This window comes from Rosa rugosa, chromosome 6 (genome assembly GCF_958449725.1).
Source record: "Rosa rugosa chromosome 6, drRosRugo1.1, whole genome shotgun sequence".
Taxonomy (NCBI): Eukaryota; Viridiplantae; Streptophyta; class Magnoliopsida; order Rosales; family Rosaceae; genus Rosa; species Rosa rugosa.
In genome coordinates this window covers 18,114,907-18,130,274 of record NC_084825.1, presented here as the reverse complement: position 1 = coordinate 18,130,274, position 15,368 = coordinate 18,114,907, and the positions used below count along the sequence as shown (strand labels likewise).

The 15,368-nt window shown below is 38.3% G+C and overlaps 3 protein-coding genes across 3 annotated transcripts; 1 reads left to right on the top strand and 2 right to left on the bottom strand.

Annotated features, from left to right (window-relative positions):
* Positions 1-3,171: 3,171 nt before the first annotated feature.
* On the bottom strand, positions 3,172-5,467 carry LOC133715169 (DNA-directed RNA polymerases II and IV subunit 5A). Its single transcript, XM_062141558.1, has 5 exons — positions 5,309-5,467; positions 4,885-5,091; positions 4,629-4,808; positions 3,810-3,923; positions 3,172-3,516 (listed from the first exon to the last, which is right to left on the bottom strand). Exons 2-5 carry the CDS (start codon positions 5,083-5,085, stop codon positions 3,391-3,393), a joined length of 621 nt encoding a protein of 206 aa, XP_061997542.1. The 5' UTR covers positions 5,086-5,091; positions 5,309-5,467; the 3' UTR covers positions 3,172-3,390.
* Positions 5,468-7,262: 1,795 nt separating this feature from the next.
* LOC133715671 (organelle RRM domain-containing protein 1, chloroplastic) lies at positions 7,263-12,147 on the top strand. Its single transcript, XM_062142273.1, has 9 exons — positions 7,263-7,663; positions 7,746-7,843; positions 8,047-8,263; positions 8,353-8,450; positions 8,537-8,602; positions 10,705-10,791; positions 11,311-11,379; positions 11,482-11,588; positions 11,734-12,147. Exons 1-9 carry the CDS (start codon positions 7,344-7,346, stop codon positions 11,824-11,826), a joined length of 1,155 nt encoding a protein of 384 aa, XP_061998257.1. The 5' UTR covers positions 7,263-7,343; the 3' UTR covers positions 11,827-12,147.
* A 1,899-nt stretch (positions 12,148-14,046) lies between these two features.
* LOC133716320 (rust resistance kinase Lr10-like) lies at positions 14,047-15,141 on the bottom strand. The gene has a single exon (XM_062143028.1). It carries the CDS (start codon positions 15,139-15,141, stop codon positions 14,047-14,049), a length of 1,095 nt encoding a protein of 364 aa, XP_061999012.1.
* Positions 15,142-15,368: the final 227 nt, after the last annotated feature.

Sequence of the window (15,368 nt, the reverse complement as noted above, 5' to 3'; positions counted from 1 at the left end):
CTGATACATAGCAGATTGGGTGGCTCTGTCCATTCTCGCTGAAATATGAACCTCACCCTCGACTTTCCTGACATGAATTTGAATGCAATTCTCTGCCACTTATAACTGACTACAATATCTTAGAGCAGCGAAAGCAAGTCTCTTTTATTGAACATCATTGAGCAAATGAATTTCTGATTGAGTGAAAATTTGTAAAGTCTCCGGGTACGTTTATTACTGGGGATTGGACGGAATTGGACTCATAAGACCTAAGCGCAACTCCAACAATGAAGTGCTATTGGGGGTGCAAAACTCATTTTGGCACCTCTTTGTAACACTATTTATATAGCACCCATTCTCATCTACAACAATGAAGTGTTATATGAGGGTATTATTTTCACTATTCTTGAATGGAAAAATAATATGAGTATAATGTTTATGAATATTATGTTAATAATAAGTTACTTCAATTAAATGAAGTAAAAAAATTCAACTTTTATTTTTATTATAATATTTAATAATTATATTTATCATTTAATAGTAGTTAATAAAAATTTTATTTCAGATTATATTTTTTTTTTTTTTTTTTTGCGGGTAAAGGTCATCCATTATGCAGCTCAGCAAGCAGTACAAAAACGATCCCCCCCTATGGGGGCGACAGAAAGAACCGTTCCGTAGAAACTACTACAAAGCCACCCCTAAACAGAGCAAACAAAACTAGTAATCTCCTAGCACACCCACCTTCTAGTATTAAGCCCAAACAAAGAAAAGAAAAGCCCTGAGGAATTAAAAATAACACCCCGAAAAACGAGGCTCAACAGGGTCTCTCTTTTCTTTGCGATCTTTCCCACTCAAAGCAAGAAATAATCAGGCCAATCATCTTTCAGAACAAAAAGATGAAGGCCCAAACTGAAAATGAAAATGGGAAACAGTACAGCTGTCCAAGCCCAAAGCAAAGCTCTCTCAGCCCAATTCCAATGCCAAGCCCAGTCAACCCACCTAGGGCAAACTCGAAGTGAGAAGACAGCCCTGCCCCCACTACCGATCACCACCCGCCGGAGGACGGCGCCCGTTCTGCCACCTTCACTGGTGGGGCCCGATTCCAGGCGAACCAATTCAGACGACGAGCATAACGCCAAAGACCCGATCTCATACCCTTTCTGCCATCGAGCTTCGTCACAATCTGCGCATACACCGATGTCAGAGCTCGCAGCCAACATCCCGGCCACCGGGTTACCACCAGCAAAAGCAGCTGCTTCTGATGAGTAGAAAGAAGTCATCCGCCCCACCAACAGAGAGTCCGAGCCCGAGGGAAACAGAGTCGGTCTCATCTCCGGCAGCCTCAGATCTCCATTAGAGATGGCAGACCCCGAGGTCAAGCAAACCAGCAGATCATCGTCATCCACCACAGCAAGGTCACCGACATCCCAACCCAAGATCGGATCACCGCTCATCCGCCACCTAGATGCCATCCCTGCAAAAGAGGCCGCATCTTTCACTTCACCAACTAGTTTGGACGCGGAAACAACAGCGCCCCCACCCCATGAAATCAACACCGTCTCAGCGCCACCCAGCGCAATGAAGAAGAGAATAAGCAGACCCAAGTCTGCCATAACCGCCATTGACGAGCAACAACGAGCATACGAGAAACCGCCGCCCTTGGGAAGAGGATTCCGAAACCCTAGCAGAGCGCTAGGTCAAGACGACATAAATTAGAGATTATATTTTCTTTGTCGTGTTGTGTCGGCATATATGACAAACAATGAAATAATGAAGAAAATATTCTGGCCACGGTCGAGTTATATAGATATAATTTCTTATCCCGAATTTGAATGTTATTTTGTCACCACGTGTCAAACTCTAAGTGGCTATCTAAATTACGGATTAGATTTTATCTGTCACATGTCTTATCTTATCTTATGATATCCTTTCTAAATATCAATAAAATGGAGTCATTATCAGCCTAATTTTTCATAAATTAACAAACACTGCACCAGCTGAAGTGAATCTGTCACGAACTTGACAGGGGAGAGACCATGATCAAGGACAAGGCGACAAGCTATAAGCCCAGCAATGGCTTCGATGTGCGCTGGAGATGAAACATAAGCAATACTACAGGCTGTCCCCGAATGAAAATTACCATGCCAATCTCTAACAACTACCCCTACACCACCTGACCTTGTGTGAGGATCAAAAGCTCCATATAAGCAAACACTTAACCAGCCAGGTGGAGGCTTCTTCCAAGTAGAGCGCATGCGAGTGATGTGGCACAGTTTGGGAACATGAGTTTTGGCTCTCATCAAGTGATTATCTAACCAAACTTGTCCACCGAGTAAAAGTTCTCGAGGGAGACATCGTTTACCTTGCCATAGCTGATCATTACGTGCTTTAAAATGAACCAAAGCAAGACTAACAACTTGTTAAACTGAGAAGGTGATAAATGCTTCATCATATAGAAAATCCACACACTGAAACAGAGGAGGATGATCAAGGATCAAAGCTGCTTCATCATTAATTTAGTCAAGTCTTTCATATGAAACAAAGACTTTAGTGAATTTTGACCTGCTCAACAAATATATTTCCAGGTCTACCGACCCTTCCAGAGATGAGAAATCTAAACAGTGAACACCTCCCCTACAATGCGTTAAAATATGCAACGCATTGATGTTATTGGCTACTTTCTTTTCCATAAACTATATTACATTGCAGGGTTGTTCTACTTCTACGTACATTACCGAGTGCTTGGACTAAAAAAGAGGAACATGAAGTCCATAATAAGAGCGATCGGAATATCTTAGCCAGCCTTTTGTCCTTCAAACTTACTGCCTGTGTTTGGTAATATGGGATCATTTAAGCCAGCCCAGAGGGCTGGAAAGGATACAATAAACTAGACCTGATGGATAAGTCCACACTTCATCGCTAGTACATATAAAAGGGAGATCTTTCATGACCTGCATTTTGAACAGATTTTAAGGAACATTTTGCAGCCTAGTGAATGAGAAAAAAGCAAATTAGAAAGATTTGACACGTTATATATTTTGTTTCTCGGTTTTGTTTGGGCATCGAATATCTACAAACCATATTCATCTACAAACTTCATAGACTGCCTCAACAATTGGTATGGCTCATCTCCCACCACCACCAAAACAAAAATGGTTAAAACAAATCAGGACAACTCAGTCTGAAGAGGGGTTTAACAACTACAAGAACAACAGCATTATAGATCATTGGAGTTCGGCATTACACAAGCTCACATTACAGGCACTACGGAGGAATACACAGACTGAGTTGAAAACATCATCACATATGCCCAAAATCCCAACTGCAATGTTCACTTCTGACCTAACCTTCCATTACGACAATTATAAGTAAGACTAATGCAATCCAGGTTTCAGCTTACAATAAAAGTACTTAGATAACGTAACGGTAGGTGACATATCGTCCTGCAGTCTCACTTGGCCGGATTATCTTCACAACTTGTCCACGCTTAAGCCCGTAATATCTTGCAATTGGATCAATCAGCTGAATACGAGGAAGCTGAACACCATCCACCAAATATGAAAATGAATTAGGTATCCAAATCAGTTTGGTAACCACGAGAAAAATAAACTAAGATGTGTTTTAAACATTCCAATCTAGAAAAAGATCAACAGTTTGTAAAAAGTTTGGAGGGTGCAAAGATAGATTAAGCACCACTACCAACAAAATATGCCCACCCCGAAACAATAAAAAGAATTTACTAAAGAGACTTGTAACACATTGTTAGTGTGTATATGCATCTAACGTCAGTCATTTGTTATTATTCAAATATAGTATTGTTCAGGACTGACCTGTGTTTCTTTCACAGTGTACCTCTCCAGCAAAGTCTTCTTTTCCTCATTTGTAAGAACCCGATGCTCAGGAACTAGAACATGCTCTTTAATATTCACCAACAATTCTGCCTCCTGAACCAATAGACTTAACTCAGAAAACAAAATCTTCTAACTTTGTGAACAGCACACAGAATAGCCAATACATATTAAGGTAAGATTAATACATAACAAAAATAATGTGATAGCGCCAGCATTTGTTGAAGATGTTCCTCCAACAAAATAAAAAAAAATCAAACAGTGCAATCTAATCCTCAAAATACCCTTAGTTTTTTCTCTTAGAGGAGACCATCGTATTAAACCGATTGTTATTTTGTTCTCCCAATGTGCAAACACCACACAGATATGCTGCATTATATAGCAATAAGAACATCTTCCTCGGCTTCGCTTGGAACCCAAGACAGGCCTAGTTAAACTTTGATGCTTTTGTCAGTTGGGCATCTCTATTAACTAGCATTATCAGATAACCCTATGCATCCAAATTGTCACTTTTAAGTGTCAGAATGACAATACTATTAAGCGCATTCGATCACATTACTCGTGAATCAAAAACTGCATTAGAATAGAGATAAACTAAGGTCTCCAACGCATAAATGGTTGGGAATTAACATTCTAATTATTCAGCATAGACCTATCTGCGTATAGCTTTCATATTTCTGATACTAAGTTTCTGGTACCTTAGGTTTCCAATATGTAAGGTAATAGACTATCACGACAACCACAATATTTCAAGAACAAAACTTCACTCTAAACAAAAAAAATTAAACAATTAAACTTGACCTGGAAAATCTCCAAGTGGTACTTTGAACCCATCTCACTAATGGAGGTCTTTGCAAAAGGAGTCAGATTTTGTTGAGCAACTAAGATTGCTCTAATCACATTCTCCTGATTCATGCGTTGAATGTAACTCTTCATTGTCTTGACCCCAACTTTTGGTTCGTCAGGGAAAAACACATAAATCTGGTACACAACAACCATCAGTTAGAACCCGAAAACAATACTAGTTCGAGAACAGCAAAACAGCATCAAATAATACCTGATCAGACTCGTCACCTCTCTTCCTTCTATTGATAGTAAGGTCCTCCCTTTTCATGTTCTCTCCATATTTGTTCTTAAACTGCGACATTGTCATGTTGAGATCATGATCAACAATTAGATAGTCCCGATCTTTCAGCATTTGCATCAATGTCTTTCGAACCCTATACAGCCTCGTGATTTCTTCTTCTGTCAAAACCATCCTTCCCTGATAATTAACAAACAAAACCCAACCTTAGTGAGAGATTTCTTCGGAATTACAAAGAACAAAGATTTTGCCGAAATCAAAGATAAAATCAATGTCTTCTTCACACATAAATCAAAAACAGCATGGTCAATGTCTTCTTCACACATAAATCGAAAATTGACGAATGACTATCATATCGCCATCGGTGCTGATTTTATCAAGCCGAAATCTTACCAACCTTTTACTGCTGCTGATTTTGATGGGTTCCCGAAGACACAAAGAGTTGGGGATTTTGCTTATACTATTTGGCCTGAGCCGGAGGAGAAAGATGAGATTTTACAGAGATTTGAGAGAGAAATCGAAGAGAGAAGATCGGCGGACGCAGAACAAGACTCGACTCGACTCTCTTATACCTAGGTAGGGAAGAAAAAGAAGGGCAAAATAGTCATTTCACGATGAACAGCCTTTTGTAATTTTCTTTTAATTTACATGTTAAGGTAAGAACCTTATTTTAATTTACATATTAAGCTAACGGGTTCTTACCGTGTCGGCCCATCAAAAACCCGCACGATACCCGCACATTGTCAGGCCTACTTGAGATGTTATGACACTCATAAGTCATAACAAATAACCTATTTTCTAGAGTACAATCTAGTATTGTATTTAGTTATTTACTTAACTTAATTGGGTTCATTAAATCAGGTACACCTAAAGATTTTTTTTTTTTTTTTTTTTTTGTCACTATAATTAATTACTTTGTTTGTTTTTGAGTTGAACACAAGACCTCTAACTTACAAATACAAGGAGAGTAAAATTAACACTTTCCCGTACGCTCATTTCCTCTTCTAGAATGAAATTCACACTTTCAAAGTATTTTTTATAAAAATGACAAAATTTAAGATACTACGGAAATAAAGAAGTGTGAATATCGCACCTCTATAAGAATTATGACATTTGATCAAATAGTTTTTTTTTTTTTTTCTTTTGAACGCGAGGGGTGTCAGTCCATTATAGTAAAATAGGAAACATTACAAATATAACTCACCCGGACTCCGGGCAATGACAGAAGAGAGCCATAAATGAATAATCTAAAGCAAGCCCTAGACTACTCGAACATAATGTAACCATAGGATTAAGCTCCAATGATTCAGGTAACCTTGACACTATTAGGGAAGACTCCGAACGCAGCCAAAACCCTTCCCTAATTTTATTCATGTTCCCAAAGAAGAACCCTACACAGAGGGGGCTTCTCTAGGCTCAATGAACAGGTAAAAAATAAAAATAAAAACTCGAGGCCCAAAAGACCAATACTTAACTAATCTACGAGCCCAAGCAACAACAAGCCCATGACCCACTTCAGCCATACTGACGTCAGTGGCCGTACCTCATGTTGACCAGCCTCACGAAGGATTAAATGACAGCAAACACCTCCCGACGTCGCCGGAACCCTAGAGAAGCTCACAAGGCCTCCAGACCACCTCCGTTGCTTCAAACCCGAGCCTACGCCCTGCATCTCAGCGCCAAGGCCACCAATAGCGGTCGTGCCACCTAGCTCCACCTCGTCAGCGACAAGAGGTACGACCTTGGTGCCAGCCACCACTGCTGCACCCCAAGAATCGTCCGAACCTCTCCAACCCGTAGTCCTGGACACCACGCCTGATCCGACGCCACCAAGCCCTTTGCCGAACCAGTCAAAAGCATAGCCGCAAAGACATCCAAATCGTCTCTCTACCGGCGTAAACGGGTCGAGAATTCCAATTCCACAGGGGATCGATCCTCGCCTCCACAGCCGCTAGGAGAGAAGGAGGAAGAGAAAAGGGGATTAGCCGCGACCACCCCGATGCCTGAAGCCAGCTGCGGCTGTCATCACAAAGCCCACCGCCGCCACCATCCCAATACCCACCGCTGCCATCCGAACAAAAGATGAGGGTTAGGGCAAAGACGAGAGAGAGGAGACGAGTCATCTTAAAATTAACTCTCAAGTTTTATGTAATTAGTACCTTTTGATCAAATAGTTAATTATATATGATTACCTATTACCATTTGGTCTAGTGACATAAGTATTTTTTTTTTTATGAATTATTGATTTGATAAAATAAAAAATAAAAAAGATTTTTTCATAGTTTCTGTATCAAAATAAGAAAGTTATTGGGGGCATATCCTATTCCTACCCAATAGTCCAATACTGTTGTTTTACACCTCTATGAACTATTTTAAGGATTAGTCTGATTAAATGCATAGACAGCAGAGGACAGGCACCAGACTAGGCAACCATGAAGTCTCTTTCTCCGTCCGCAACAGTCACCATATCCAACAGCTACTCATTCAGAGCTAACAAAACCCACTCCCAAACCCCTTGTACCAACCTCAGATTCCCCATCTCACAAACCCATCAAAACCCATCAACTTTTTGTCTCAGTTGTTGCAACAAGTGTTTTTCTATTAAAGCATGTGCAGCTTCAACATCAACAGCACCCTCAGCTTCAACTTCCTGCCACTGGATGGTGCTAATGGAGACTCCTCCACAAGGGGTCATTTCCAAACAACAAGTTATTGAATACTATGTTAAAACCCTTCAAAGAGTTTTGGGCAAGTGGGTAAGCTTTAGCTTTGTTTGCCATTGTGGAATTGCTTAGTTCTTAAGCTGAACTATGCTTTGATGTTGGTTTCTACAGTGAGAAGGATGCTCAGATGTGTATATATGATGCTTCTTGGGATACCCATTTTGGCTTTTGCTGTGATGTTGATGATGAAACTTCCCAGAAGCTTGCACGTAAAATTCTATCATTTTTACCGATATTCAGTTCAATTGCTTTTTGCTAGACACTAAATCTGTGGGAGTGCTATTTTGTGGCTGTCACAAAATGAGTGCTTCTGAGATTTTCTGTTTGAACAGATAATGAAGTTTCTGTGAGGCTTGGTTGTTCATTATTGTCAATGTTGAATGATTTAATTCTTTGCATGTCTTTGTTGTAGGTTTACCGGGGGTTTTATCAGTTAAGCCTGACCCAGATTTTGGTTCTGTGAAAAAGGATTACAGTTTTTCAAATGTTCAAAGTGCAAGTACTCTGTTATTTCCACTTGGGAATACCAAACACTGGCTTGTTCGAATGGATAAACCGGAGATTGGCGTTGTTACAAAGGCGCAAATGGTTGATTATTATGCTCAAATACTAACAAAGATCTTGGGAAAGTAGGTGTCTTATTATGAGTAGGTGTCAATGCTGTTTGCTTCCTTCTTTTATTTACTTTTGCTGATTGGTGTGGTGTGTGTGTCTGTAGTGAGAAAGATGCACAAATGTGTATATATCATGTTTCTTGGAAATCTAACTTTGGCTTCTGTTGTGAACTTGATGAAGAATCTGCAAGCAATCTAGCAAGTTAGTATATGAATGAAATGAAATTTTGTATGCCCACATTTGGGTTTTTTTGGCATATTGGGGACTAAATGCTCCATATACTGCAGGTGTTCCTGGTGTTTTATCTGTTCAGCCAGACAAGAGTTATGACTCAGAAAATAAAGACTATGGAGGTTTTACTCTTTCTTAAATTGGATATTGCCGTTCATTCATTAAAACTATCTGGTTATGTTTGTAATTTTAGATGATTTTGTATCCTGTCATTGCTAGATCAGAACTTTGCTTCTCAATTTAAATGCCTTTTGAACCCATTTGCACCTATATTTACCAACTTGATGTCATGGAATGTCTTGCTTTTGGGATATAAGTAATACTAGAGTAGCACTCTGTGTCTTGGTTTTGCATATGTCTGTCAGTGCCAGAAAGCAATTACACCATACCCTCCCAAGTAATTATGTGCATAGATTGAAAACAATAAAATTCTTGTGGAGACAATTTTTAATGTATCATTGAACACTAGAGCAAGGAAGTAGAAGATAAGTGCAGAATGGTGACAGATGACTTTTTTCTCTGTCTGTAAAGTGAAGGGGAGTTGGCAAGATTGTGAGATTCATGATGCAATAGACAATTTTTCAGAAGCAGGTCTCAAGTTTGTGACTCTGATCTTGCAATAGACAGCACCTAATGTTCTTTTGCTTCAACAGACAAATTTACTGAAGTTTGATGGTGGCAGAAAAGGGTGTAAACGAGTAAGGAGAAAGCAGAACAAAATGAGCCAAAAAATATTTAGGTTATCTGACACACCTTATAATGATGCAGCTTCATTTTAGAGGTAAAATGAAACGGTACTGAGCTTGGTTTCTTGTTTCGTGAAATTCGTGGTTTTCTGGCAATATAAAAGATCTGTTGATTTTAGAAAGTAAGAAGAACACATACAACAAAGCCACATGTTTCTGGTACTGAGTAGGTTTTTCTATAGAAATTATTCAATACACCATTGTGGTTAGTCTACTCTCAATCAGTGTATGTGGGAAGAGACTTGGTGGAATAGTTTATGGAGCTTGACTGTTTTCTCAACTGTGATTTAATGTTTATTGCTAATCCCTTCCACTGAATGATGACTTGTTTCTACCAGGTTTACGATGGGTAAGAAATATGTACCAAGTCTAAGGAAATACATATTTATTAAAGGTTAATGAAGGAAAATATGAAAGTGGTGGTTGTACAAAAATATTAGAATTGAATTAGATATTGTGGTTTTCAGATATCTATGTGGTGCTGGTCTCACCTAGGCCAGATAGATGAAGGCACTTGCTAGAATCTTCAGGGAACTTTCTTGTCAGTCTTGCTCAATTTATTTCCCCTACTGCAATCTGGAAGGCCAAAGTACCACCTGGGTTATGACTATGGATGATTATTGTTCATGGGAGGTTAATACCTGTGATATGTTTTGAGGAGAAGACCTTGGATTTTTCTTTTTCCTCATTGGTGTGATGTGCAAAGTGGTAGCTGTGAGTGGAGACCACCTGTTTTTACATTCTCCAGTTGCTTTAGACCTTTGGACAAGACGTTTCTGGGAGACTATGTTGAGCTGGGATAATCAAACCTCCCAGCTGCTTGTGTTGCTCTGTTGAGTGAAAGGCACAAGTTCTTTTGTGGGAGGAAGACGGGAATGGTTTTGGTAAGATGTGCATGCTTCAATAGGAAAAAAAAAAAAAACAGAAGATTTTTAGGAAGGGAAGGGGGGAGGAGCTGTGTAAACTGTTAGATAGTTCTTTTTTTGTTACTTGTTCAAATCGTAGTGTCGAGTTTCTTAGAGTGTCTTGTTGGTTGCTTGGTTTCTTGTTTTGGCTGGCTTTTAGAGTTTAGTGGGTTCCGTATTCACCCTATCTACAGTCTTTTGAGGAATTCAGTTTCATAAAACAAAAAAAAGTAGACATATATATTGGTACGCATTTACAATCTACTAGAACTATTTATCTGGAAGTTCTCATCATGAACCCAATTGCCAATTATTATTTTTCAGTGTTAATCAGATCATGGCATTACTGCTGAGTTGCTAAGCATGTATAAAGGTGTATTTAATTCTCATGGATGCGAGTAACAGATATTTATTTTATCTGGAAATTCTCATCATGCACCCAATTGCCAATTATTATTTTTCAGTGCTAATCAGATCCTGTTCTATTTGATGGCATTCCTGCTAAGTTGCTAAGCATGTATAAAGGTGTATTTAATTCTCATGGATGCGAGTAACAGATATTTATTTTATCAGGTAATGACATAAAGACTAAGGATGTGTCAATCTCTGCGGAGGCAAGTCAAACAACCCCCACAAGAACAAAGAAGCTTTTTGTGACTGGTATGTTGCGAGTCAATTCGTATGTCAAACATTTAGGCTCCATAGGGTGATTTACAATGAGAGTATTTGGACTTGAGTTTTAGTTGAATGTCTTTAACAATGTAATTTGTTCTTATATTCATAATATCAAATCCGTTGTTTTCAAATAGAGAACTTTACTGGTTTTATCAACAGAAGAAATTAAGATTTCTAGAGTCCAATTATGAATGTTACACTAAAACCTGGAATCCAAATCCTTCCATTCATTTAGACCCACCCAATATTCGTTTCATAACATGTGCTCCTTTAGAATTTATATGATACTCGCAGTATTTTAATTTTAATCTTTTTTGTTACAGCAGCATAATATTTTCAAAATAAATAATAAAATTTAAATCTTCCTCTGTTATGCTTTGCTGAGTTTAAAAACTGTTTACCCCTTGTGGAAACATTACCAGTTCTCCATTATTTCTTGATTTCTTATTCCCTCTAATTACAAAATTGGTTTGAAACTGCTTAAAACATCTTAGTTTCTAACAGGCTTATCATTTTATACATCTGAGAAAACCCTCCGAGAAGCATTTGAAGGCTTTGGTCAGCTTGTTGAAGGTAATACTTATACATAAATATACTTTCTTTTTATCAGAAAATGGGATTTTCAATTTCTTGGCAATGGTAATGCTCATGCTGATGAACTGACTTTGTCAACAGTAAAAATAATAATGGACAAGATTTCTAAAAGGTCCAAAGGCTATGCATTCATAGAATACACTACAGAGGAAGCTGCTGCTGCTGCACTCAATGAGATGAATGGCAAGGCAAGAGCATTCCTTTTTGTTTTGTATAAACCTCATCAGATTAAGTCGAACACCAAGCAATTCTTTTGTATCTTTGTTTACATGTTTTAACACATCATTCCGAGAAACCAAATCTTATTGTACTTTTTGTTAATGTTCCTTACAGATCATTAATGGCTGGATGATAGTTGTTGATGTTGCCAAGACTAGCCCTCCAAGATATAGCAGGGGCCAAAGCAGATCAGCAGCAACCAGATGAAAATTAAGAGAGAAGAATAGAGAGATTTGACCCCAGAAATGAATAATGTTTGTAACCAGCCATCTACTTTTTGTAGAATGTTCCTGTGTGACCCTTGACAGAAGCAAAGTTTTTTAAAGGTAATTGAAAATCAATATTTTTCTCATGCTACCCTTCTCACACTGAAATTTTTCATGACATTGCATGTGGAGTGTTTCCTGATGAGCAGCTACCTAGGGAAATTGTGAAAATCTAAAATATATGAAAATTTAGGGGTCCTCGTGTTAGAGGTTTCCGTAGGATATTGTACTTTTTCTTAATGCAATTTAGTTCTATTCAGTTGTTTTTTTTTTTTTTTTTTTTTTGTATATGTGTTGCCCATGTTAAATGCAAGATTCGAGCATAAACCCTGTTGTAAGTTTCTCATCAACCCCTCAGGCTTGTGTTTTCTGATTTGTGGTACTGGTTTCTGCCTAAAATGTTTTTTCTAATAAACAACATTGACAGATTGATCTTCTTACAGAGATGAATGGTAGAAATTAGGTGTCGATGCCAGCATAAAAAATGATACCAGAAGTTGTTGCAGCTATGAACTTATATATTTTCCTGTTAATATGTTTGATTGGTTCTGTTTTTTGTTGTCTTTGGTCAAATTTTGGTTGGTTCTATTACTAACGTCAAAAGTAGGTGTCTCAATGGCATATTTGTGTAGGGCATATTAGCATGCGTAGTGTTGGGGCAAGGTTTGCAGTTTTAGCTTAAATGGGCTCATATTGTACAGGTTTACACGAATTCAACCAAACATTGATTTTCCGAGTGTGACTCATTTGCCTATAGCTCGTTTTCTTGTTTGCCCTCTTCAAAAGCCATGCCTGCCTACATTTCACGCAAGTATGGGAACCATATTTTGATGAATTGTCAATAAAGTTCGGTAAATTAAAAAGGGCTTGGCGCAGTTGTTTGCACTGGTACTGGCGATACGATACTTCCTGATATATGAGTATTGTTGTAAGAGTGAAATTTGGTGCTCAGCTTAGCAGGGCCGGTCCTGAGTCTTTCGAGGCCCCGGGCGAGAATTATCGTTAGGCCCCTTATCTCTAAATTGTTAAAGAGTATTCTTTAAAAAATAAAAAAATAAAAAAATAAAATCTCTAAATTGTTAAAGAGTATTCTTTAAAAAATAAAAAAATAAAATCTCTGTTGTAGAGAAACTGAATTTGAGAGGAATTTGCTGTCTATTCTCATTGATAATAGGGGCCTCTTCATATAGAGAATTACAATGTATAGAATCTCAATCGTACAAGGGAAGTAATCATACATTGAATAGGAATCTAGATCTTTCTAATTTAATCCTATTACCACTAGGTCAAGTAACCTAGAGTTTGGGCCAGACACATAATCGGGATTTCCTTGAACACTCCCCCTTGTGTCGTCCAAACGTGGTGCTTCTCTCGTTGCCTCATTAAAAACCTTGCCGAGTAACAAAAACCCAGTGGGACAAAAATAACCTCGGTCGAAGGGGAAAAAGAGCACAACACACCCTTCACGTTTCGAGACCATACATGTAGACATCTCCCCCTGATGTCTGCATCTCCCCCTGATGACTACGGTCATGGGAGTTCGGATAACTTCCGTAAACGATGCTACCAACATGTTTCTCGAAAGTGGAATTTAGGCAATGACTTAGTGAGCAAGTCTGCCACACTGTCCTCAGATCGAACCTAGTTCATTTTGATCTTGAGGAGAGTCTGTTGTTGCTGATTAAGCTTGGTGTTGTCGCTTTGATGTAGCCTTACTTCATTTGTTCAAAACAAGCTGCATTATCCTAAATGCTCGTAGGCTCATCTATGGTAGACTTCAAACCACAATTGTTCGAACATGCGTAATTATGGATCCAATCCATATACATTCACGAATCTCTTCGTGAAGAGCAATAGTCTCTGCATGGTCCGAAGATATAGCGACTAGAGTCTATTCTGTAGACCTCCAAGATATCGCAGTAGTAAGACAACGGGTGAACTTGCTCTAAATAAATATGAAACTTATATATGTGTTGATAAGCTTTTACTGTACAGAGGATATACACACTACATTTTTCATTCATGGGGAAATTTAAATTTAATTAACTAGCACATCGACACTTCCTTATTTATTACAAGTAAAATTCCAATGTGATTCAAATTTAGATGATCAATTCCTCACCTAATGGAGAAAGTAGTTGTAGCTCGCGATAGAACACGCTTAATTTGTGTTATCTGGAACCTCGCATATGGACATCTCTCGTGGATAAAGTAATGGCTTGGGAGGCATTTGTAGGCATTCAACATCTTCTTCAAGCATTTCTATGACTTTTTTCATTGAAGGACGATCACTTGGCGTCATTTGTATACACCATAAAGCAGTTATAACCATCTTTTTCATGATTGTTTTTTCCTCCTCTGACATTGCACCTGTCTCAAAATCTTTTCCCTCACTGTATTGGTCATACACCCATGATGGAAAATATATTTGGCTATCATGCTCTACAGATGGATTCAAATTTTTTCTTCTACTTGCCATTTCCATCAACAACATTCCAAAGCTATATACATCAGCTTTGTATGAGATTTTCCCAATACTTTTATAAAACAACTCAGGGGCAATATATCCTAATGTTCCTCTTGCTGCTGTCAAAGAAACAATGCTATTTTCTGTAGGGTATAATTTTGCAAGACCAAAGTCAGAGATCTTTGGTATGAAATTTTCATCAAGAAGAATGTTGTGAGGCTTGATATCAAAGTGCAAAATCTGCACGTCACAACCTTGATGCAGATATTCAATCCCTCGAGCCACTCCAAGAGAAATATCATGCATTTTCTCCAAATTTAATGGAACTCTTCCTTCCTTTGAAAATACATATTTATCAAGAGACCCATTTGGCATGAACTCATATACTAGAGCTCGTTTTGATCCTTCAACGCAATAACCAATAAGTTGCACCACGTTAACATGGTGAATTCTTCCAATTGTAGCTACTTCACTGATGAATTCTTGCCCATTGGATTGAGGCTTGCCCAACATTTTAATTGCTGCAAAACGGCCACTTCGTAACTTTGCTTTATATACAGAACCAAAGCCTCCTTCACCCAACTTTTCATTGAATTTGAAGGACATCTTCTTAATGTCAGAGTATGAGTATCTTATTGGCACAAAGTTGTTGTCACTCTTCAAAAAGTCCTCAATGGTGCTATACATCGAAATATTTCTTTTTCTCCATTTGTAGATTAAGAAAGCCGAAACAAACGGAGCTCCCATAATAAGTCGTGCTGGTAAAATTAGTCCTGCATAGGAATACATCCACGAAAGGAGATTATATAAATCATTTGTGGATGACACCAACATTTAGTTACTTATTTTTAGATGGGAGTAATCGTAAATGAAACCCAGAACTTTCAACGCCTGAAATTATTTTTGATATATTGAAAATTTCATACCTCGGTTATTAACACTATGAATTTAGTCAATTATCTAATGACATAGGACAACTAATCCTCACTCATTTTAACTCTTCAGGCAATCCCGCT